This window comes from Anopheles funestus, chromosome 3RL, assembly GCF_943734845.2.
Source record: "Anopheles funestus chromosome 3RL, idAnoFuneDA-416_04, whole genome shotgun sequence".
Taxonomy (NCBI): domain Eukaryota; kingdom Metazoa; phylum Arthropoda; class Insecta; order Diptera; family Culicidae; genus Anopheles; species Anopheles funestus.
Window position 1 is genome coordinate 29,479,127 of NC_064599.1, and position 24,450 is coordinate 29,503,576.

Consider the following 24,450-nt stretch of genomic DNA (forward strand, 5'->3'; position numbering starts at 1 on the left):
AACCCGGTCCTGCCGTGTGGACGGGCGCCGTTTTTCACATGCACCACCGGGTCGCCCCTATTTTTATATATATTGTATATATTTTATTGATAAATTATTTCTAATTTTCCTAAAATTCCTAAACGCACAGGAAGCAGACAATTACAAAAAGAATCGCCTAAAAGTAGGCAATCACATTGCAGAAAAGCATAACCCATGAATAGTGTTGGGTAAAGTAGCACAATTTGGTGTGCTGTGCGCACACGAAAGCACACTTAGGTGTGCTGTGCGCACACGTTAGCACTCAACGGTGTGCTGTGCGTGGAACGTTCCACGATCCAGTGTTACTGATCGGAGAAAATCATGTTTTGGTAGTGCTGACCGGGGGGGTGGACTGATTTCAAAAGTGCTGACCGGGGGGGGAGACATTTTGGGATGCCCTTACTAATCAACCTCGAAGCTGAATTGCGATGAGCGGGGGGGGGGGGGGGGCGGGGTTTGGGGGCCGTGTGACAACCGTGTGCTAGCAGTGTAGTTCCACTGTGCTAGCTCTGTACTAGGTGTACTGTGTGCTTGCACAATTATAGGTGTGCTGTGCTGTGCGCACACCAAGCTGTGCTGTGCGCACTGTGTACACAGCAGCACATTACCCAACACTACCCATGAAATGCATACCTTTAATAGGCGTCAAATGATGGGTGAAAAAGGGGCGTAAAATAAAATACGAACATAAGTACAAAACAATGAAACCTTGCTACAGCTCTACTGTTTCATTTTCATTCACCAAACCCTACCTTTGGTTAATTGTATGTTGTCCCTTTATTTTCGGTCGCTTTTTTATCAGTAATCGTTTTTAAAAATACGTTCTACGATTATAATTGTAATGTCCAGTTTGCGTTGTTTCATCCAAAAAACCAAAATGCACCTTTTTAGCGAAGACATTAGGACATCGGTTTCGTTTAATGCTACTCCTTCCGCTTCATTCACAAAGTACCATAAAACTGACAAAAACACACGATCGCGCTCCAAAATCAAAATGATTGTCCTTTCGCATTGTTAAACCCGTTACCGGGTCCGGGTCCGGGGATAGCAAGCGCGCGAACGCAAAAAAAAGAATCCCACCAGAGTGTCTGGGAATCTTCGGCTATGGGTTCGATGGTTCATTACTGGATTTAATGAGCAGGTAAGCGATACTTTACGACACGCTCCAAACGCGGCCTATACCATGTCGTACCCAAACCGTACGGTGGAGGAAATCCGTTTGGTGAAAATTAAATTAGCTACGCTTGGGCAAACTGCCGTCGGAAGGTAAGCATCGACCGGATACTCGCCGGCCTAATTTCGACGCGTGCGGCACCAGCGATCTCTTGGCTTCGCTGGAAGGGATGTTAAAATATGGCCACTTCGCAAAAAAAATACGGGAAGGAAAATACGTTGAGCCGAACGATGGTGGCTGTCGATCTTTTCTCTAACTTTATCGAGACCCAATTTACGTTTTTAATTAACTCGCCCACCGTTACGTGGCTCACCGGGGTTTTGCTTTTAACTTTCTCTGCGCTTGTTTTGTTGGTGGATTGGGTTGACCTGAACCGTAAGAATGGGGTACTGATTTTCCAATTTGCCGGCGATCAAGGTTGGAGCGATGTTTGGAAAATCAAAGGATTTGTTTGGTTTTTTTTACTGTGTATATTATAATTGTTTCGTAATGCTGTAAGCGACCGTTTCATTAAAAATAATATTTTTGAAATAGTCGTTTCGGTTATTTCATTACCACCAGTTCGATTGCAAACATTTTAGCTCCAAAACCCCTTTTTTGAAAGATTATTTATATGAGTTTTTTACATTTCTTATGCTAGGATTTCGTACAGAATTTTATATTTATGCCCAATTCTGTTGCATTAAGCATCAAACCTATTCGAAAGAGCTATCAAACTTTTTTCCTCCTTTTTTCAATCTAACCCTTTTTCCGCGTTATGGTTTGGTCGGTATGAAATGCCCGAGCTATAAAGATCATCATCATCCGGCTCAACCTGCCGCAATATGTTCCCCACACGTGACGATGGAGTTTGATACGCGCCATGCTTAATATACGCGATTCAGATGGGGAAAGTGATAGCCATTCTTAAAAAGTCACCCATAAGAATGCGAAATGTCGCCGAAACATGCGGTCAAACTGCCATCGTCAACTCAACCCGTCAATATAACGCCTTTGATGTTAGGAGTTTATGGTAAGTTTGATTTGATATCGTACGTTGTTATGCACATGTCAAAAAAAAACTTCAAGTGGTAGAAGCTAATAAATTTTCCACACAGGAAAAGAGTTGGAAATCTTATTTTCATATATTTTTTTTTAGCAACAAACGCCGCATTATGTCCATCTGCTTTTCGTTTTTATGTTTCTTGGATCATTTTAAAGGCTTTTGAAATGTATGTTCATTCGAAGATATGCTGGATTACTAAAAAAGAAATGATATATTTTTATGTTTATTAAAGTAAAGAAGATTTTAAATATCGCCAGTTACACGATTAATCGAGAAATTCATACTTAAAAAAATGGTGGATTAGTTATCAAACAATATTTACGGTTATAGATATGTTTTATTTAAATAAAAAACATCACTCATCATTTCAAGTAAATATTTATTAAATAAAACTTGGTGTGAATTGCACCAGAATATCTAACAAATAAAGCTTTTGTACTGAAAACTGTAACCACAAAAAAAACCTCTTATCAACATCTCGTACCTATCAAAGGTACCAACAGCACCAAGCCGTAAATCAGTTACCCTACCATCCCAGCAACTGACAAAACATAATACCATACCCGGTCGTCGCGATACGTTAATCAGGCGCCAACAAAGTAATAATCCGCCGACCATAACTCATGTCAATCCGTTCACTAATTTATAATTCACCCACTTCGCTTCCGCACACATTAAAATCGGGCCGAGGCAGTTGATAATGTTCATTGTCCTGCAGCACACAGCTGCTCGCGGCTGTAGTCATAATTAGCGATACGTACGCGAGCTTCCACTCATCGATAGACATCCGGTGCGAATATTCTCCAGAACCGATTTCTTAAAGGTGCCTTCTGCACCGTTGCAACGACTCTCGACTCGTACCGTAGGTAATGAGCTCTAACTAATGTATTTACATCGACCACATTCATCACACCGTCGGTGCTATGAATCAACGTGATTAATGCATTTGCCAATGTGCCTCAAATATCCCTGGTGAATTATGCTGCTCGTGGTTTTGGAGTTTTGTTTTTTTACTCGAGGTAAAAGAAATCATTAAAGAGAAGGATGTGTATGAGTGTATGAGAGAGAAAGAGAGAGAGAGCAGATAAAAGGGAAATTTTACAAGAAAACACACGAAATGGAAAAGTGCTACATTGGGATTTTGAGATTTGCCAAATGGAAAATGGTCCCCGTACAGCTTAATGCTTGCCAGTAAACAAACCGTTGAATAAATTGATGGTTAGTGGAAGTGATGAAGAAACAAACATAAAAACCATCGCTATCGGTTCCGGCGTATTTGTCGAACATTAATGCAAGACAATCGTTAAGCATTTGTCATCCACAATCCACCAGCGAGACTGATTCACGGTAAATGAATGCTTTAAATTGATAACATCAGTTGAAATAAATGTCCAATTTGTGTCGTGATTGGTAATACGCTTTGTTGGTAACAATTGAGTTTAGCAAATGTGTCGTGATAAGTTTCCGGTGGTTAGATAATCAGAAACAGTAACTCAACTACAAAGGAGTACGAAAATAAATGTCTTAATAAAGGCAGAGAGAAAGGCACAACCACAACCTTAAGACTCAAAGAAGACTCCTTTCATTCAACTATAAGATATATGATTATAAATAATCAAGATTGAAGATGCATACCTCATCCAATTTAACACTAAATCATTTATATTCATTTGTAATTCTGCCCGATATAGAGAATTGTTATGACTCTTAAAGAAAATCACAACTTGTTGCGATTTTCCGAGGATTCAGTAAGCATCTTTTATTATTTCTATGTTTCTTTGTTACCTAATAAAATGTTGATAATAATAGCAACAATCATCAGAGCTCAGTCAGATTTATATCGAAATACAAGCAAGTGAGCCACACACTACTCATATCTTGCAGTTCTTCTCACAATTCCCTCTCACTAAGACATCAGTAAAGCCGCATGACGAATCAACAATGAAACGCGACTTTTATACAACCTCACGTACGCATTTCTTTTCCCAACAGCTTTCCTTTCTTCGTTTGACTTCTCATGAAGATAATCTCCATCTTCAATGCTATCGAATTTCCCCCATAACAGCACCAACAGTCCGTGGGGCCTGTTAAGCGCTGAAAGAAAAACTGTTGCCAACGACGCGCATGTTTGGTTTGTGTCGTTAAAGGATTGCTCCCATGCTAAAAGATACGGTATGCCCAGTACCAGTGTTTGGACACCGGCATTGGATTTGCCGTCACGATACGCAACAGCAACCGTGTACATCTCATCGACGTCTGGTAAGTTGATCGAGAAAGTGACTTTTTGTCCAGCTGAACGCCTTCCGGCCGAAGATTATTTACCGTCATAAATCACCGATCCGTGCTGCCATGGCTGTATCACTGACGTACCCGGTTTTTGCCATGGTTTTTGGGGCAAACGGTATCTTCATCTACGGTACCGTACCGTATTCACACCAGCAAAACCAGACAGACACAGTTTTGCCAGTTTGCACGAACATTAAATCCGGCAAAAGACGCTGGATTATCACATCGTAACACAATAAAGATTGTACTTTACGGTTAGCCTCGAGCTAGTTCGACCGGGATGAAATGTGACCATGTGTTAAGAACGGTATCATCGGTGAAATTTGTTCCATTCTGTGTGACTGTGTGCTTTGCTTTTAAACTTGCTTGCTAGTGTGAGAAGAAACATGCGGCCAAAAGGGTGGGAATTACAAACAATGGAAGTTACCATAGGAGCTACAGATTTGGACAGACTGCACCGATAAGTAGTGTTTAAAAGGAACTTGTGCTCATTGATAGATAAATCAACTTGTACGCATAACAACCATACTGTTAACTTCACAGTTGATGTTTTCATTGTCACAAGACCTCAACATTGACTAGCCGCTTAGTATTGTGGCAGTGATCCAATGTCCAAACCAATGATCTCTAAATCGTTTTATGACTGTTTCAATATTGTTAATCTGTTCTTCAGATTGTCGAAACTTCAGCAGATTAGGCTGAACTTTACCTTTAAACATGTTTATAAAAGTAACAAGATTTAACTAAATAAATAAGAATCATAATGTTTAAGCATAATGCTTGATTAATGTCGACGAAATTTTAGAACAAAACTATTGAACCTCAAGCAAGTGAGAGTCTTTCCACTAAAACTTCAATTCAAACTCAAAGACATTTACATTTGTCACTCGCGGCAAAGTATCGACATTTCTGTATTATCTAGAGTGACTTGTTGATTTTCTGGATGGAGTTCTCTTGATTTTTTGTGAGCATTCTGAACTAAAACTAGTAAATTCATATAGAACTTCCTTGTTCCAGAAACCTGGAACTCGTCCTTTAAAAAATCCAAGAATCATCTTATCACCAAAATATCTTTCAATTGTGTAAATCTCCAAAGTCTCTGGGTGCAACGATCATGTTTCTTATTTCAATGATCTGCTAACTTATGTCTGGTTTGTCCTACTAGATGAATATAGACCGTTAGTACCCGAGCTCCATATTTATAGACGAATAGTTGAGATTAGATGTAAAAATCTATTCATGGTTTATCCTTGTTGCACAATTATCAGAATAGAGAACATGTCTTCCAATGTGAGACGATTGTTGAGAATCTAGGTACAGAATTAGACGAATGTAACATTGTACTACGATCGGTTATTGAGAATGTGTAAACAATTTAAAGCAAATTTTACCACTTTTACTTCAATTTGACTGTTTAATTCGTCTAAAATCAAACAGCCACACATTCGTATACCCTCTAAAATAGACAAAGCAGGACAAAGTTGTACTATTATTCTGAAATCACCTACTAAACGCTTGTTTAAAACGCCCTTTCTTGCAACGCCAACTTTAAACATTTTCTTTGTATATTTTAAAAATCCCTCCAACCGGCACTTAAACCTGTCGTCAAAACAAGCATTAAACATTTAACTTTCCCTCCGTTCAAGCAACTTGCAGCAACTTGAAGTGCATCTCGCCTGGTGACGCTGAAAGCACTAGTAAGCTTGCCGGTCGTTTACTTCTCTACAAATTTAGCTTTCCAAACATTACTTTTCTTACCGAATAAAACGATTCCTTACATTTTCAACACGCTTTCCACCGTCCGTTAGAGGGATCATCTACCAGTGCATTAAAACCTGCCCAATGAACAGGCTGGAAACCTTTCGATTGCCTCGAATCTTGTGGAAAGTTGCTTCTACATTAAGATGTCGCCGGTACTCAACACACCAAGCCCACTTCAACCATGGCACTTGACCGGCAAATCGACTCTGCAATCGTCTTTAGTGGTCAGAGAAGTGGTTGCTAAGCAGTTACCCACGGTGACATTTAACGCGTTACCAACCAGTCGACTTTCTATTTCTGTTGCCAGGGTTTGCTAACCTGGCCCTAAGTTATTGCGACAAACGGATGGCAGCAATACCCTCACCTGGGCAAGAATCTGTCATCATGTCTGACACAAACTGAAGTGATTCATTGGAATGAAACAAATAAATGCAAAAGTCGTCGTCGGGTGCAAAAGTTTCTGTTGGCACCGGGTTTTTTGATGCCTACATGCAATAAATTTATCATTCACCAGCGGACAGAAACGAAATCACACTCACACACACACACACTTATTTGATGTGGCCGTGTCATGAGTAAGATTTCTACTAAACTCCGTGATGAAGAGCGGCATGTTAGCGGAGAATAGCTTTTTTAACTGAAAAAGCTGCTCTACAGTCTGCTTTTGACCTACCTCTTAAGGTAACGACCGTTCAAGTGCTGGAAATACTGGCTCGGTAAGCCATCCAAAAGCTATGCGAGTTCTTACCCTGCTGAAGCGTACCACTACCCACGTACCAGTACCTGGAGGGGAGCTTTGCTTGACTTCTGAGCTGCGAGTTTTTCTTTCTTTTGATAAAACGTAAGACGTAAGTCACCCACCGGAACCAGTTCCCTACCCATCGAAAGCCGTCAGTAATCTCCCGATCGATTTGTCATCATTTTCCCACTGGAGATACCACTTGTGGGTGGATGGTTTCGTTTGAGGAGCGGAGGGGAGAAGGTAAGGGTGGTAAGGCGATGAGCACACCATTTTGAAGAATTGGAAAAGTTTGTCTTTGACGATGATGATGGCTTCACGGGCATGGTAGCTACCAACGCTGCAGCTCTGTTCTGGACATTTTGTACCAAAAAACCCGATTGGTTCGATCGTGGGGTATAAGTAGAAGTTATACACTTTCACCCGCCCCAAGTTTTGCTTCCATATTTCACCATTGGTTGGTGAAAATCCGGATTTTCCCATCGCAAGCAAAAGTACCGTGTACCGTGCAAAGCGTACCAATTTGTCCCTGCTTAGAAGCCAATCTCCAACATTTCCGCGATCCACATATTTTCGGGGAAGAAGTGCTCCGGAATGTGGGAATCAGTTTGCCTACTTCACGGTGCACAGGAAATTGGTCGAATTTACCATCGGAAACCATGCGATGTGAAGCGCGATGCGGATTACGCTGGGAAATATCGTTATACGGGAACGAACGGTACCATCAGCTTCCAGTACAGACCACCTAGCCTGGTGCGTTGCGATATAATACGGTGCGCCCGTTACGGTGAGAACATTTTGGGATAAGTTATTCTATTTATTTTCGAAATTTCTTAAGCTACCTGTTCAAATACTGTTTCTGCTTATTGGGACATTCTCGCGCCGTTGACGAATGGTATCAGCATACTGTACAATGCAACACCTTTCAGCGCGTTTTGTTCGAATGCAGCCCGGCTAGCAGCTGGGGAGCAATTGGACTGAAATAATTCAGCTATTCTCGGTACAGGGCCCGGGAGCACTCTACCTGAAAGAAGATTAGCCGTTTGTTAGCGCATCACCAATCTTGTAGAAAGATTTCACAATGCCTGTGGCAGATAAAACTCATAGCGAATTGTTTGCAAAAGTAGATACGAGAATATGATATAATTCATTGAACATATTCTACAAACGAACACATCGATGTGAAAAAGAGTAAACTATTGTAATAATAAATAATTGTGTAATATGTTCTGCAAATATGTTATCCACCTGTCAAAACAATCCAAAAGAAACAAACCATACAAACAATACAATGTTGTAATCATCAAAAACGATAGCTAAATGTTATGTGTTGATAATGAAGAAAATTCACCACCCATCATGACGCCAGTTAGTGGCTGTGATCGTTTATAAATATTTTTCAAACAAAAAGCACGAAAAAAACGTTGATGTCAATTTCATTGTTGAACATAAATTTCAATTTTAATAAATGAAAGAAAAACCTGCTTTTGCTGCACATCACCTGGCGCTGCTGGTTTGGGAATGAAGGGGAAGGATTTGTGTTCCCAATTACCGCAGCGTAGCAACACATCGTTTGCATTCGATTGATTAAATTTCCACCGCGCGCGTATCACTAGTGCTGCAATGAATAATTATTTTCGCGTGCAGCCCATAATTAAAACGTGTGTTGAGTGTGCTCTCTTGTTAATCGTATGCCGACTGCCCGATGATATCGGCGATGGCGCATGTGTGCGGGATTTAAGAAGGATTTGATTAAATATTACCATTCCGCACTGCACGCATGTATTTGTTACGCATAACGCATGCAAAATATTACGCTACGTGTGTTTTACGTTAATAAATACGTTCTATCAATTTTGCTTGCTGCATCTCAATATATACATGTAAGTATAAAGGGATGATAATTCCAGGTTTTTTATTGGTTTGGGAACGGTGTTTACTTAATATTGGTATTCGTTATAAACGTCTATAGTTCACGGCTGTTCATTTGCAACTGTCTCTCCTGTCATCGCGTCCTGTCACATCGGGTCCCCTCGTTTAATTCCCATGACCCGACGAACAAACAGAACGGTAGCCCGATCATCTTTTTTTTTTATTCTAACCTAACCACACGGCCTCTCCTGACAAACCATCCGCCTCGGATGTTATTCCGTAGTAACTTCTACCAAATACTTCTTCATTTGGCTCGATGCTGTCGTTGTATGTTGTGAACCTTCGCCACTAATTTTCTCTACTTTGTATCGATCATTTGGCATTGTTTCAACAACTTTGTAAGGGCCTAAAAAATGTGGCGCTGTCTTCTTGCCTGGGTTATATTGGCTTCTTTGTATCACGACCACATCCCCTACCTTATACTTTGTTGACTGCCTAGCGCGCAGATCATAATTTCGCTTCTGAGTAGCCTGAGCTCTTTCAATGCTTGATCTAGCTTCAGCCCTTATAGCACTACGTTCCTCATGAAACTGCGCTACCCGTATTTCCTCCATGAGCTCTGATAAACGCAAATCTTCTTTATAACGCATCGTCACTCCAAACATCGCTTGGAAAGGTGTGATCCTAGTCGACTGGTGTACATTTAAGTTAAGCCATTTCTGTACATCTCCAACATGTTTGTACCATTTTCGAGAATCGTTTAGGCATATTTTGGTTAACATGGCTAGAATCACCTGATTTGCTCTCTCAACTTGTCCGTTACCGCGCGGTACGCCTGTTACTATTTCGTGATGCTCGATATTCTCTTCTTCGCAATATTGTTTAAAGCTGTGTGACGTAAACGCAGAACCCTTGTCGCTGACTATTCTTCGTGGGTTTCCAAACATATCGCTCTGATTTCGCAATCGCTGAATAACCTCGTTGGAAGCTGTCGTCTTCGTCGGATATATCCACGTGTACTTGGTGAAAGCATCCACCACTACAAAAAGATATTTATACATCTTATCAGTAGCCTCCATAGGACCCACGTGGTCGACGTGATAGGTGTCAAACGGCACCTCTCCCTTTTCGATGGGATACAACATTCCGTCTATTTTACCTCGCTTACGTTCAGCAATCAAACAACTTACGCAACACTCAATCTTCCTCTTTATCTTTTCTGTGAGATTTGGAATGTAATAATCACGACTTATCACATCTTCCAACTTACGCACTCCGAAATGTCCGTTTTCATGAGCTTTTCTTATAATTTCGCCTTGTAGTTCTGTGGGTACGACTATCACTTCTTTCCCTTTTACAAACTTCATTACCATCTCACCGTTCATGCAGTAATCATCATATGTTTGGGTTTTCAATAATTGTCGTATGGCTGAAATTCTTTCGTCTTTCTTTTGTGCAGCTCTAATCATCTCTAACAACGGATCATTTGATACTACCATAATAACCCGACTTAAAGCATCTACATGCCTCATTGACGTTCCTGGTCGATGAACCACTTTATAGTCATATTCCTCTAACACTAAAGCCCATCTAGCTATGCGCGCAGAAAGTTCTTTTGCTTTAAAGGTGTGTTGAAAAGCTGAACAGTCTGTAACAATTTTGAAAGGGATTCCTAACAAATATACACGGAATTTCTGTATAGCTCGCACAACTGCTAATACTTCCAGATGGTACGCACTGTAATTTTTCTCTGCATCGTTCGTTTGATGGCTCATATAATAAACCGGATGAAAATGATCGTCGGCGCCCCTCTGAAGTAATATTGCTCCAAAACCTTCTTTTGAAGCATCCGTATGTACCTCCGTCTCCGCTTTTTCTTCATAAATCTTCAGCACTGGATCAGACGTCAAGCACTTCTTTAATCTTTCAAAACAGTTCAGTTGCACATGTTTGAACTCATATTCTACGTTTTTTTCGCATTAAGTCCGTTAATGGTTTAGCCATTATAGCGTAGCTTTCGATAAACTTACGAAAATACCCCGTCAAACCTAGGAATCTTTGTAACTCTTTCGGGTTTCTTGGCACCGGAAAAGAACGGATTGCTTTTATTTTATCTGGTGAAATGCGGTAGGCGCCATCCTTGATCACATATCCCAAATATTCCACTTCGCTCTTAAGAAATTGTGATTTTTTCCAATTAAAGTCAATTCCGTTTTCACTGGCAACCTTGACCAATTTTTTCAACGTAGTAATGTTTTCTTCTTCACTGTTTGTCGCAATGATCAAATCATCCACGTACACTAATATTTCTCCGCTTTTGATCAGTTCACGGAACGCGCTGGCTACAAACCGACTAAAACATGCTGGACTGTTACATAAACCGAATGGAGCTCGTAGAAATTCGTACTGGCCTGTATGTGTCACAAACGATGTATATTTCTGGCTAGACTTCTCTATCGGCACGTGGAAGAAAGAGTTCTTCAAGTCCAGCGTTGTGAACACTTTTGCCCCTTGCAGCTTATCGATCTGGTCCTCCATATTCCTCATCGGAAAACAATCTTTCTTGATCTTTTGGTTTAGCTCACGGTAGTCTACGCAAACTCTCAATGAACCATCTTTCTTCTTCGCTAGCACTACAGGACTAGCAAAATCACTACTACTTTCCCGAATGATTTTTGCTTCCAACCACTCGTTTATTGTTTTCTCCAGCGCTTCTTTTTCTTTTGGAGCAAACCGCCTTGGGTTGGTTTGCACCGGGTGTTCGTCTTCGACAATGATCTTCATTTCCACTGAACTCTTCACTTCTTTATTCGGAACATAGTTCGAAATCAGGGACTTGGTATCACTTGCATATCGTTCTGGTACGTCGATTTCGTTCACGCACGTTTCAATTCCCATCATTTCATATTCTTCTCGCTTCAACACTTGCACACCGTCCGTCGTTACTTTTACGTCAAAATGTTCAAGCGACGCGGTTCCGAGTACGGCCGCAAAAGACATGCTTTCGTTCGGTACGAGATAGAAAAGCATTTCGAAGTATTGGTTACAATCGATACACACATCTATCTTAAAAACACCAATTGCCGCTATTTCGTTTCCACCAAAACCTTTGAACTTCATAGTGGTGGTGTTGAGACAGGGTTTCCCGATCATTTCGTATGTGTTGGACGTCATTAAATTCATGGGACTACCGGTATCAAACAAAGCGTCTATGACGAGCCGTCCTATTTTCATTGGTATTATCGTTCTCTGTAACCCTACTTGTTTTTCAACAAGCTTCTTCGACGTTGACGCGTCTTCTTGGTTAGCAACACCTGAAAATGAGTGTACACCATGTGTTTTTTCTTCGTTTGGTCCACACATCAACACATTTTGTTTATCCTTCTGGTTACTGCTGTCACCTTTCTTGCAATCGCGTGCTCGATGTCCAAACTTATTGCATGAAAAACACTTTGGACCCTCACTCTTTTGTGGACATTCCGCGGAAACATGTGACGTTTCACCACAATTGAAACAATTCGGCTTCTTGTTCACTTTTTTGTTATCCTTGTCGACGGCACGTGTTTTCTCCTTCCCGCTTCCCAGCCCCTCTCGCTTCGACTTGTTCTTAGAATTCTTCACTACTTTTTCGAAGTTGAGCAGTTTCTTTTTCAGCCGTTCGATGCTTTGCGCTTCGTATAGCACCGATTGATGATACTCATCGTCAGTAATACCGTTGACAATATACTCACAAAGGCTAGGCTCATCAAGCTCGATAGGAAGAGCCAACCTTTGCATTTCGTAAATGTAGTCACGAACAGATTCCGATGATTTCTTCTTACGGTTCGTTAGAGCACGGTGCACATCACTTGCACGTATGCGCGGCGCGAATTCTTTAAGCAGCGCTTGTTCCAACTTCTTAAAACTGCTGAAACTTTTCCGTAGCGAAAACACAAAGCGTTTGGCTGTTCCGGTTAATTTCTTGCGGCACATAATTAATTGCTGTTCGTCATCCCACCGCGCAGCTTTACAAACACTCTTAAGTTGCGTCAGCCAAATCCTTAAATCCTCTCCTTCTTCAGCACCAAAAGATTCAATACTCTCTTCCATATCCTTGAAAGAGTATACTTTAGTCCGGCGTGGAGCACATCGCCGTGTTGCAGGTAGTGTTGTAGATGTATCATCTCTAATCGCCGTATGGTACATAGCACCAGATTCTTCATCTTCGCTCGTGTCGTCGTCCTCTTCATCCTCGTCGTAGATGCTTAAGCCGTCATCATCGCCGGAACGGAACTCCTCGTTATCGGTGCGTGAGCCGTCTTTCTCACACATAACGTCGATTTCACGTTCAGTGTCTTTTGTGGGTGAGTCGTCATTCTCACACACGTCGTCTTTCTGAGAATCGCGATCGTCATCGTCTTTTTCACCTGCGGAACTCGTCGTATTCCGATGGTTAATGATCATTTTCGCAATATCTCGTTTTCCACCGATGGCTGATATACCAAGCCCTTCGCACTGGCGTATTAACCCAACTTTTGTGAAATTTTCGCATAATTCCTCCACTGTCGCCATTTCGTCGTTAGTTCGTCGTAATTCACTTTATAACTTTCACTTTACCAATATCGAATCCACACACTATCCCGGTTGAGCCCCCATGTAAGTATAAAGGGATGATAATTCCAGGTTTTTTATTGGTTTGGGAACGGTGTTTACTTAATATTGGTATTCGTTATAAACGTCTATAGTTCACGGCTGTTCATTTGCAACTGTCTCTCCTGTCATCGCGTCCTGTCACATCGGGTCCCCTCGTTTAATTCCCATGACCCGACGAACAAACAGAACGGTAGCCCGATCATCTTTTTTTTTTATTCTAACCTAACCACATACATTTAGCAATGCAGAACACAAAATGGTGCTGATGACAGTTCCAATACGAAAAATGCAATTCTCGTTTGATACAATATGACACATTCTAATGAAGCCGTACTGTGTCTGTCACTTGACAAATGTACATGAGTGATCATTGGAAACATCAGGACATTGAATGTCAAGCACTGTTTCACAAAGACGAGAAAAAACCCCCAGAACATCAGCTCAAAACGTGAACAAGTTAAACACGGCACACATTCTAACCTGGTCTGGTTTCTAAGTATTTGTGACATTCCGTCACAAAGCATTGCATTCCACAAGCATTGCAAAAACTGTTTTTCACCATGATGTTGTACAAAGTAGAGCAAACGAACAGTTTTTACTTATCACACAGACGCCATCACGGAGAAAGGCAGATAGAAAATAAATAAAAAGCCGATAAAAACACGTTTCCCGACTCTGCAAACTGTTCTAACACATCAACAGAAAAAATATCGTACTAATTAAATTTAAACTATCACTCGCTACTGCACCCGACTTTCGAACGAGTTCACTTTCCAATCCACTTCAGCCGGAATGTATGCAATTTGCACGGTTTTTCATGCGTAGTAGTGCTTTCACATGTTTGCTACAGTGCTTTTAAATAAAATTGTTATCATTTTCCAACATTTTACCATCATTCTCAATCCCAAAACCTTCCACGTTCCAGTGGGCACAAGCATCAACCTGTAAAATTTGATTAATTGTTTAACAATAGCCAAAATGCGTATTGCTACCCTACCTTCTCCGTTTGATTCGATTTGTCTTCCACGGGGAAAAAGTTAAATCGATCACAAAACGAACCACACCATCGCACCGCACGACCTACCAGAGGCCCAGCCGAAAAATTGACAGTGTGACAGTGACAGCAGATTATGTTCTAATATAATGATTATGAAACGATGAAAAATGTATCCGCCACGATGGAAGATCGTACCCGGTTCGTGAAAACGTTCGTCTCACCACTCGCACACGGGCCATCATCAATCAACGGGAAAATTAATGAAAAATGCGGATTACTACTGCTACACCCACGGACCAAACAGGGCACGCTTGACGTGGCATAAACGGCGTCGCTCTATTTGTAGTCGAAATTGGTTTACGTTTCACATTAAATGGTTACGCAAGGCGGGAGTAATGTGACCGCCGGTGGAACCGATGAACATTAGTCAAAATGGATGATTTTGTTTGATTTGTTAATTTAAGACTAATGATTACTTTTAACATTCTCGTCTCGTGTTTTGGGCAATGGCAATCGTAAAGCTGGCAAATTTTAGCACAACATCGATGTCGTTTGATGACGATACTAGCAAACTTCTTAAAGTTCCAGTACATTCCCAAGAGATTGCGTCTGCTTCAATCTGCCTACGCAACACAATTTTTGCATCCTACTTGAGTATTATTTTAAGACACATAACAAGCGCACATAGGCTGGGTTGAAATTGATCATTCTTCGAGCGTTCTACAAAATTTACCATTCGCAACTCCTGCATATTATGCTTTCCATACCTACGCTCTACAAGCAATGCATGTTATGATATGTTCAATTTCCCACGTAAATACGTTCATTCGCCAAACCAAATCAAACTCGACAATAAGCCATTTTTCCATAACATATTCAATTATTAAGAGTTCATGTTATATGCTAATTGATGTAAATTAGGCACCTTTCAATCCAATCTATTATTGTTTCGATGAATGTATACCGATTCATAGATAATGGTCTGGAAACCCCGATTTACAAGAGATTCAAGTTTAGCAATAAGAAACCGTTTCTAGACTACAATGTAAAAAATTAAATATAATCGAATGAGGTTTTGCTTCTTTGTTCTATACATAGAGAAAGCTATGATCATTCTCAGTTTGAATTTAGCAGTGTTTTTAACGATACACTATTCAAAACATTTGAAATCATTCATCTTAAACTCACTTCGAAGAATTAATCAATCGAATAAAGCCTCTACCATTCCAAAAATACCTTTCCATTTGAGAACGTGGTACTGACAACCACTTCCTAAATTAATAACCACATGCTCCACATGCTTGAAGAAATGAAGATGACAGTAGGAAATAAATAAATGAGTCACAACAGTTTTCTTCTTTTTTTTCCAGTCAACCGTCCGTTCTCGGCCAGCAACAAGCCCTAATCAATTTCCCAATCCACGCTTGGGGTCTGAAGTAAAACAGATGAAGCAATCCGGCCCAAAAATTGTTTCCTGTGTGAAAGGTTTACTTTCAGCTGCTGTGACCTATTGTTATTGTAGGAAGCTATAAAAGGCACACACGGACAAGAAAATCACATCGACTTCCCGCACGCGGTAACGGTACCATTAATCAAGCGATAGTTACAATGAGCTTGCCTTAACGTATCGCCTGTGCTTGTGTCTGATGGAAGACGACCTCCGGACAATGGAAATCTAAAGGCTTTTGGGGACGGCTCGGCAACAAGCCACGCGTGGCAGAGATGAACATCGGATGAAAAATGATCGCCGGTGAAATGAAATATTATGACAGGCATACAGATACCTTCCATATGAGATCGCATTGACGGACAAGGGATAATACCAAAGTGTGTATCATAGCTTTGCCAATATACAAAGTGTATAAGAAAAAAAAAGAATACATTTTTTATACCCTTTAGAGCTTGGAAGGTACGAGCAATGCACGCTTATCCGCTCGGCACCGAAAAAGTTTAATGTACACCAAATTACCAACTCTAATTACTGTATTTCTACACAACGATTTTAATCAGATTTGAAACTACTTTTAATCAAATTCAAAACTCACATTTATCACGCCACCAAGCCAAAGTACTCATGAAGCCATCATCATTATAATCACATATCCAACACATAATGGGCTCCATTCCGGAGCCTTAAACTTGCATGCAGCTCCTCGTCGAATGCCATTTCAGCTTCGCATTAGTGCAGGGAAAAGTGCACCAAGTGAAATAGTGTTCTTAATTTACAGTTCATTACTACCCGTCCCATAACGTTCTACCACTTCTCCATCCACTTACCATTCGCTAGCCGGAAGAGAAAAAGTTCATCCCCAAAAACTGGCCACGAAATGATGTTAATTAGTGTTAATATTCGGCAAATTCTTTTCCACTTTCCGGTTGGTAGTGGTCTGGTAGCCAAACCCGAGCTTTTCGTGTTTGTGTTTTGCGAAGTTCTATCTTCTTGGTCGAGGGAACATTGAAAGCAACATCGCCAAGACGCTAGAATGGATATCCAAATACATCGAGGAAGTAGAGAGGGTTCTGTTTTGGGTACTACAGGATGTACATTAGACTCATTAGCCAATAATTTCGTGTGGAAGTAAGGGGTAGAACAAGAAGCTAGTGTTCAAAATTTCCTGCTGTAAAATGTCCAACAACACTTCAATGGTGTCAAGTAGGGAAATGTTTTAAAAACTCTCCAATTATATTACATCAGCATTATGTTACATTTGAATCGTTAATTTAATTTCACTTCCAATAATCATGTGGAAGCTAGTTAAATAATTAAAAAAACGCTTTCTATGCAATTTAAAAAGGAAATCACTGCAAATAAGAATCCGTTAGATCCTGCGTGTGATGTTTTCCAATAGATTTTCAATTACATTTTATTAACCCAAAAAGTACCGCGTTTATGTCCCCAATAGACACCGAAACATCATGGGGCAGCCCGATATGGTGGATAAAAAGATTTTCAGCACACTGGAAGCAAATGCCCAGTTTTTTTTCCTTATCATGATCCCGATCAAAGTGAAATAAAAATAAGAAGCAAAAAATCTTCAGATGGAGCCTTTCTTTCCCGTTTTTTTTTTTGAAAAAGATGAAAAAGGGAAAACAAATTCTAACACGTTGGGTTCTGAGGCAAAGCTTTGTGTTTGCCTATAAACATCACTATCGGGTTCGTTTCATCAAACGACCTTTTTACTAAGGACGTTGCTGCGATCGCACGCTTGGACAGGGATACAAGGACAATTCTTATCTATTTTATCCAAAGGTATACCGGTGAGTGCAAAGTTTTGAGGACGATATTAAAGGAAGTAATAATAGTCACGCGAAGGATCAAAAGGTTCAAACACTAAAGAGAGGTACCCTTAAGGTAAGGTGAACGAGGTCGGTACTTGTTACCGATTGTATTATACAGTTTTGTAGTAAAAACTCTACATCAGGATGCTAGATAACGAAATGGAAAATGGTAAATGGAACATTAGTTCTAGCTAGAAGAATAACTTTGAGTATGCTCAATAAATACTACATGAGCTTTGGTGAAGCCTCTGCGACATGGGCCTGATCCAAAATTGGCGAAATTCTTTATGTTCGGCAGGCAGATGTTCTGAAGGATTTTTGGTCACGAATTCGTGGAATTAAAATGAGGAAGGCGCTATAATGACGAGTTCTATTAGTTTTACGATGAAATCAATATCGTACAGAGAGTTAGACTGTCCAGGATCCAAGCTGATGAGGTGGTCAGGTCATGCGAATTTCGCTACACATTTTACATTTTATAGTTACTGAATTATTTACAAAATTTGTCTGGAACATAATTTTTTTTTGGTTTCCGTTTACGAAAAAAGCGAAACCCGAAATTATGTCTCCAAAACGAATTTCCCAGCTTGACTCTCCGAAAAAAGTAACACAGCGTGTGGAAAATCTAGTCGTACATTTCGTACGTTTACGAATCGGATAGGCTTCCAAGTGGATTTACGATAATCGAATGTCACCAGTGCAATACATATCATTAATTCTCCTATTTATAGGACCCATTCGTGTGTAGCGCATTAACACGCAATCCTGCCCACGCCACCGATACAAATAGAATGATGAACCATCGCTTTTCCATCTCAACTGATTTGCATTTAAATTACAGTATTTTGGGATGATTTTTTTGTTTCTTTCTTTTCCTCCTAAATGCGTTAGATTCTGTTTTTTCTTCCGAGCTGTACGTCTAGAAAGCATTCCACGTTAGGGCAGTTGGATGATCGCGTGCTTACTAAATTTATGGTTACACAATCCTTCGATACGCTTTTCATCTGTTTGGTGGTAAGAAAAAAAACTTAAACACACGGAGAGGAAAAAAATCAATTCCCAAAATGCAGTACACGAAAATGGAACTGGTTTCTTATGAGCACATACATTGTATCCCTCTAATCTACCACACACTGATACGCAGCACCGAAATGTGGTTGAAAGAGGAAGAAAAACAGTAGAATGTTAGAAGGTGATTTCCTTTTCGTTGAAGCATATCTTCACCCTTGATCCGGGGGGATAAATTTGTAAAATTAAGTTTGTATTTTCTGCTTGCAAGAAACTGGAAAACACACAATCATTCAATGTTGCTCTGTAAACCAGAAGAAAACATAATTCATTTTCTTTTACAGGCAAAAGGTCTTTCTTTCCCCATTTTGAAGAGTTAAACTTATGTATTTCTGTCTGTCGTAAACAATTTTCCGAACTAATAAAATACAGTTTAGTGCGGGCTTGCTAAAAAAATAATACTCTTAAAATCCGATGATTCCGCTAGATTTGTACTTAAACTCTTTAATTAAATATGCATGTGAGCAATTTAAAGGCGGCATACAAGCTGCCACAAGCAATGTGTACCATCTCATCAGTACTCAACTCAATCAAACTTTTCAAGCACAGCACAAAACTTTCGTACGAAAACTTGGAGCGTTGATCTAGTTCGCTCCTAGTTTAAATAGATCTTAAGCACCGAATGTATTATCCTCACCAAACAAGAGCCATTTTGACGGGTGGTAAACTTTATCAAACATAATTAAACCCAACGTATGCGGTTGGAATGGTACAGTGCTTAAGCTCATCGCCATCAACTGCCAAACACGAAGGATTTAATTAACGTCTTCCATAATGCCAGTAAAGCTATCTTCAATTTGTCTACTAACAGGCTTTCTATGTTTTCTTCTTAAAATTATGCGTAAACTAATTAAGTACACTTTCAATATTGTACCGTACACGATAGAACACGAGCAAAAGCTTCAACACATTATTTGGGTAATTATGTTCAACATAAGTAATTGAACGTTCATGCTGTATAATTCGGTATTTAGCTGGTTGTATAATGAACTAATTTGCATAAAAACAAACAACTAATCACTTTGTTATCCTCAATATGTTACCACTTTGTTCGGTTAATGATTACAGCAGGCTCACCATTAGTATTAAGACGGCTTTTGCTGTAAAAAAACGATAAAAAGGAAATCATTTCATAATGAAAATTACTCAGAAGCAGACTTAATATCTTTGTTGTCCTTTTTATTTTCAATAAAGAGCATTCGAAAATGGAACTATTTTTCAGTACAGTTTTTCACTTTTCTCAATAAATTTATAACAATCGCCTCATCGAATTGAATCTCATTTGTATGGCTTATAACCTGATCAATCTGTGCCATTTCTATGACACCATATCTTATTATAAATTATATGCAGCAAATTAATATGCATCGTTCAGCTGTTCGGTATCATCAGTTGTATTCGATGAATATTTTAATTAGAATTGAATAACCGATAGCGATGAAGCAATATCGGTTGATTCTGTATTTTATGAAACAATTTGTTTATGCACTGGAAAGCTAAGGTTATTGAACCGTTCAAAATCGGAAATCATGCTCTTCACGCCTCTTCACCTGCATGCATATTTTATTGCCGTACCGAGATGGTCATAATGAATGGCTGAAAAAGCTTTCGTCGAACAAATTAAGCCATGCGAAGGTATTTTTATGGCAGTCGATGTCAGATGTGGTTTTTGTTTTGTTTTCAACTATTCACTCTACTAACTACTTACTTCATAGGAAAAATAATAAAAATTACTAATTAGCACTACACATATTGAACTTTTTATATGGAACTTATTCTGCTGCTGATTGGTACGAGTAAAATAAAAAAAACGGTAAATGGTACGAGTTAGCTAGCCAGCGTGTAGGTTGAGTTGTATTAAATGCGCTCTGTAACGCATCCGATGGCCGTTGACTTTTGGTATTTAGTTTTCCAAGAATACGATAACCAAAAAAAGTACATTTCTAACGCTTAAGTAACAAATAGTTAAGCGTGTTCTTGACACGAGTCAGACTATTGGGGAGACTGACATCAATGAATGTCTCATCATGAAGGTTCTCAGAGTTAAGGAACCATGGAAAAGATACATGCGAGCTAAACGACCCCTCTTTGTTTTAGGACATTTTTCGTTTATCTCTCGAATCTTGTTTCGTCTGGGAATCTACCAAATTGAAAATTGATTAGTTCCCCAAAATTGAATTTTATTAGCATTATTATTTTTTTATATCAGCTACTGAACATAGTTTCGCCAGAGAAGCAGCATGACATGTCACAAACTTTACTTTTAGCTGGTTTATTTTCCCGGGGATCGAAAGTTCTACTTTTCTCTTCTCGAATATGCTATTTCTTGAAGACTAAATTTTTTCATAGCGGTTCTTTTTTTCATTTTTTGTGGCTTATAAAATTTCTTCCTCATCACGATTTTAACGCGGCTTGTTTTTATTTTTCCTTTTCCTCAGCTATTTTTCGCCGATGATTTTTGTTTAACTTTTGACACATCACTTCATGTCCATCACTTCAATTTGCTTTTCGTTGTGCGTGTTTTCCTCAATTTAATTCACTATTTAAGATAGTTTTTATTTACTTCGTTGAGTAGCTCTTGTTTGTCAATTTAAAAAAATACTCTTTTTCAGCTATTTACTAATAAGAATAATACATTCTGGAAAACGCGTGAAGAAATTGTTAAAAGAGGAATGATTTCGCGATGGTTTTTTAAGGGACGATGGTTTTTTTGTTTGTTTATCGGAATTACCACTTTTTAAACATTATTCTAAATTTTCATTTCATTTAATGAGTCCTTTGAAGAGTAAGAACAGGAATTACTATACATAATTAATTGCATTTATTCGCTTGTTTAAAGATACTGTCGTCGCGGTTATGTTACTACAACATTTTTTAGAAACTTTTTGCTTGCTATACATTTTTGTAAAAATACCCTAGGTACACCTAGGTGTAAAAATAGTACCCTAGGTACACTAAACGCAAAAATCCCCATAAATCCGCGTATGTCCGCTTATTCCAATTGACAGTTGCCGAATCAACCTTTTTCTCTTCTAACTTTTTAGGCATTTTTTTTAACTAAAACAATTTTAAAATTTATTGAAAAAATTCAGTGTGGACCCGGTGGTACATGAGAAAAACGGCGCACGTCCACACGGCAAGACCGGGTTCAAATCCCATCCGGACCGTCCCCCCGTAGCATGGATTGACTATCCTGCTACGTGGTATAATAAGTCTTGATACGGTCAGGCCGTTCTAACCGAGCAAAAAAAAATCAGTGATTCAATTTGATTGCATTTTATTTGCTTAATATGTGTACTATCAAATCCACGTATCTACGAATCCGCGTAAAAGAAGTACCTTGTTTCTCGGGTACTGCCTGTTTGCTTTAACAATGTACGTACACATTTCACTTCACCTAATTGCAATGCGAGAACCTTTCACTATCGCTACAATGTAATACAAAAAAACGTAAAGCATAAAAAGCACGTGTAAAATACAATTACGATCACACTTCCAGACTCCAGGCAGCAACGAATCGAGTGCATTTTACAACAAGCAAATCGAGCAGCAAGAGAAAAAAACCCAACCGCATCCAGAACCGACGCGTTACACACCAGACCGAGCACCGACGCCAGATACGTCCGATAATTTATGTCCACTCCAACAAACCGGTGGACAGACAAAACACTTCACCTAAAACACTCACGCAACCATTGCAAGCATAACCGTGTACCGAACGCAGGAATGCAACAATGCCAGTGATATGCAAAAATTTGCATAACACGCAAGTAGCAGCTTCTGCTTCTGGGCGAGGTTTTTTTTTCTTTCTCTCTCGTGCATGTTCAACCCCACTTTGCCTCTTTCGTAGTATACGGCTTTCATCGTCTTCTCTCCGAGTGCTACATAAATTAGCATAATTTGTATCTGGAGCACGGTTTCTGCCATACAGTGCAAACGTATGATAGTGGCGATGTCGTTCGTAAATCGTATCAATCTCTTTTCGGGGTTGATGTGTAACGCTTGGTTACACCGGTGTGGGCAGCGGCTATCTGCCGTACGGTCCTTCCGAACCATCGTCCCGAAACTCAAAAGCACCGAGCAAAGGGTTCAAATGCATGTAAATGTAAATGAAGTAATGGCAAATGCTGGAAGGTAGTTGGTCCTGGTGCTCCTTCAGATACGCTCAAGGTCAGTGCCATTTCAATGCTACGTGTATTTCTATGATTTCGAAGGGAGATTTTTTTTCTTTCTTTGCTGTTAATCCAAATTCTCTTCAATGCACAAACGGGTAAGGAAGAAAATGGGAAAATCAAAGGAACATTATTTTCGTTCAATGTTCAGTAGCAGGGAACGGATCGCGTACCGTACCGGTTGTATGCTTAACCCCACTTCAAAGAAATACCACTTAATTTTCATGTTCATTCCATTCTGCCCAAAATTATCACATCCCACCCGCTTCATTTCTGTTCTGTCCTCCTCTGTTTGCACTAATCCGTCACCAAGATGAACGGCCCGGAAATGGAAACAGCCCTGTCAGAACAAACATACCGCTTGCAGGCTCTTTTCCAACGAACTAGCAGCGGGAGATGAGAAACTCGTTTGCCCATACATCGGTTATGCAGTTCTGCACAAAACCCAAACGGCATTCCGCTGCCAACCAACGAACCGTTAAACTAGATGTACTGTACGAAATTTCTTTTGCCATTGGTGGTTTTTGCTTCCGTCAAACAAACCAGAAATCGCCACCGGATATGCTCGGTTGACCATCCCGCTAGCCGTTGCTACGATCGAACCGGGGGCCGAATTTTCGGGAAAAGAGAGAGCGAGAGAGAGAGAGAGAGAGAGAGAGAGAGAGAGATACGAAAGGAAATAATGAAAAACCACGTTGCCACCGCCGGCTGTCGTGTGTTCAGTGCAAAATCAATGCAATTTTCACTTTAACGACTGTGGCTTATGGTGTGCAACGGTGCGTAGGACATTTCGGGTGTGTTTGTACCGTACTAATCCAATTGCTTCACACGACTGCATTTCTATCACTGTAGTGCTTTTCGTTTTTCTTTTGGTTTGCTTTAGGATAGGTTAGCTTGTTTAACGATTCTCTATACAAGTTACTTTTTTATGTCATGGAACCAGTTGAACAAACATTTTATTTAATTGCATGTTTTCCACTTTCCTCGATTTTTAAACATTAAAAATCGATAAATCCTTCACAGTTGTCAGAGAGCAACAAAAAAGTATATCTATATAAATGTTTTTAGCTACCAATAAATAGCAATAGGTTTCAGATCAGGGAAAACAGTATTTCCACAAAGCCTAAGGACTTATGAATTTTTTAGAAAATAAATCAAATCAATTACAGACAAACATAGGGGTTTGAAGGCTATGATTGATATGTTTCGAAGGTATAATTAATGTTGATGAATTTTTGGAAAATAAATCAAATCAATCACAGAAAAATATAGGATTTTGAAGGCTATGATTGATATGTTTCGAGGCTATAATTAATGTTGATGAAGTGTTTGTAAGACACCAACTATGCTTAAAGATATCTAACGCTCTAAACAGAGTTCAAATCAACGCACATTTTAAATGTC

At 39.7% G+C, this 24,450-nt stretch overlaps 1 protein-coding gene across 1 annotated transcript; it reads right to left on the reverse strand.

The window, feature by feature from the left end:
• Positions 1–10,854: 10,854 nt before the first annotated feature.
• On the reverse strand, positions 10,855–13,341 carry LOC125766930 (uncharacterized). Its single transcript, XM_049433025.1, has one exon. The coding sequence runs from the start codon at positions 13,339–13,341 to the stop codon at positions 10,855–10,857; it is 2,487 nt and encodes an 828-aa protein (XP_049288982.1).
• Between the last annotated feature and the right edge of the window lie 11,109 nt (positions 13,342–24,450).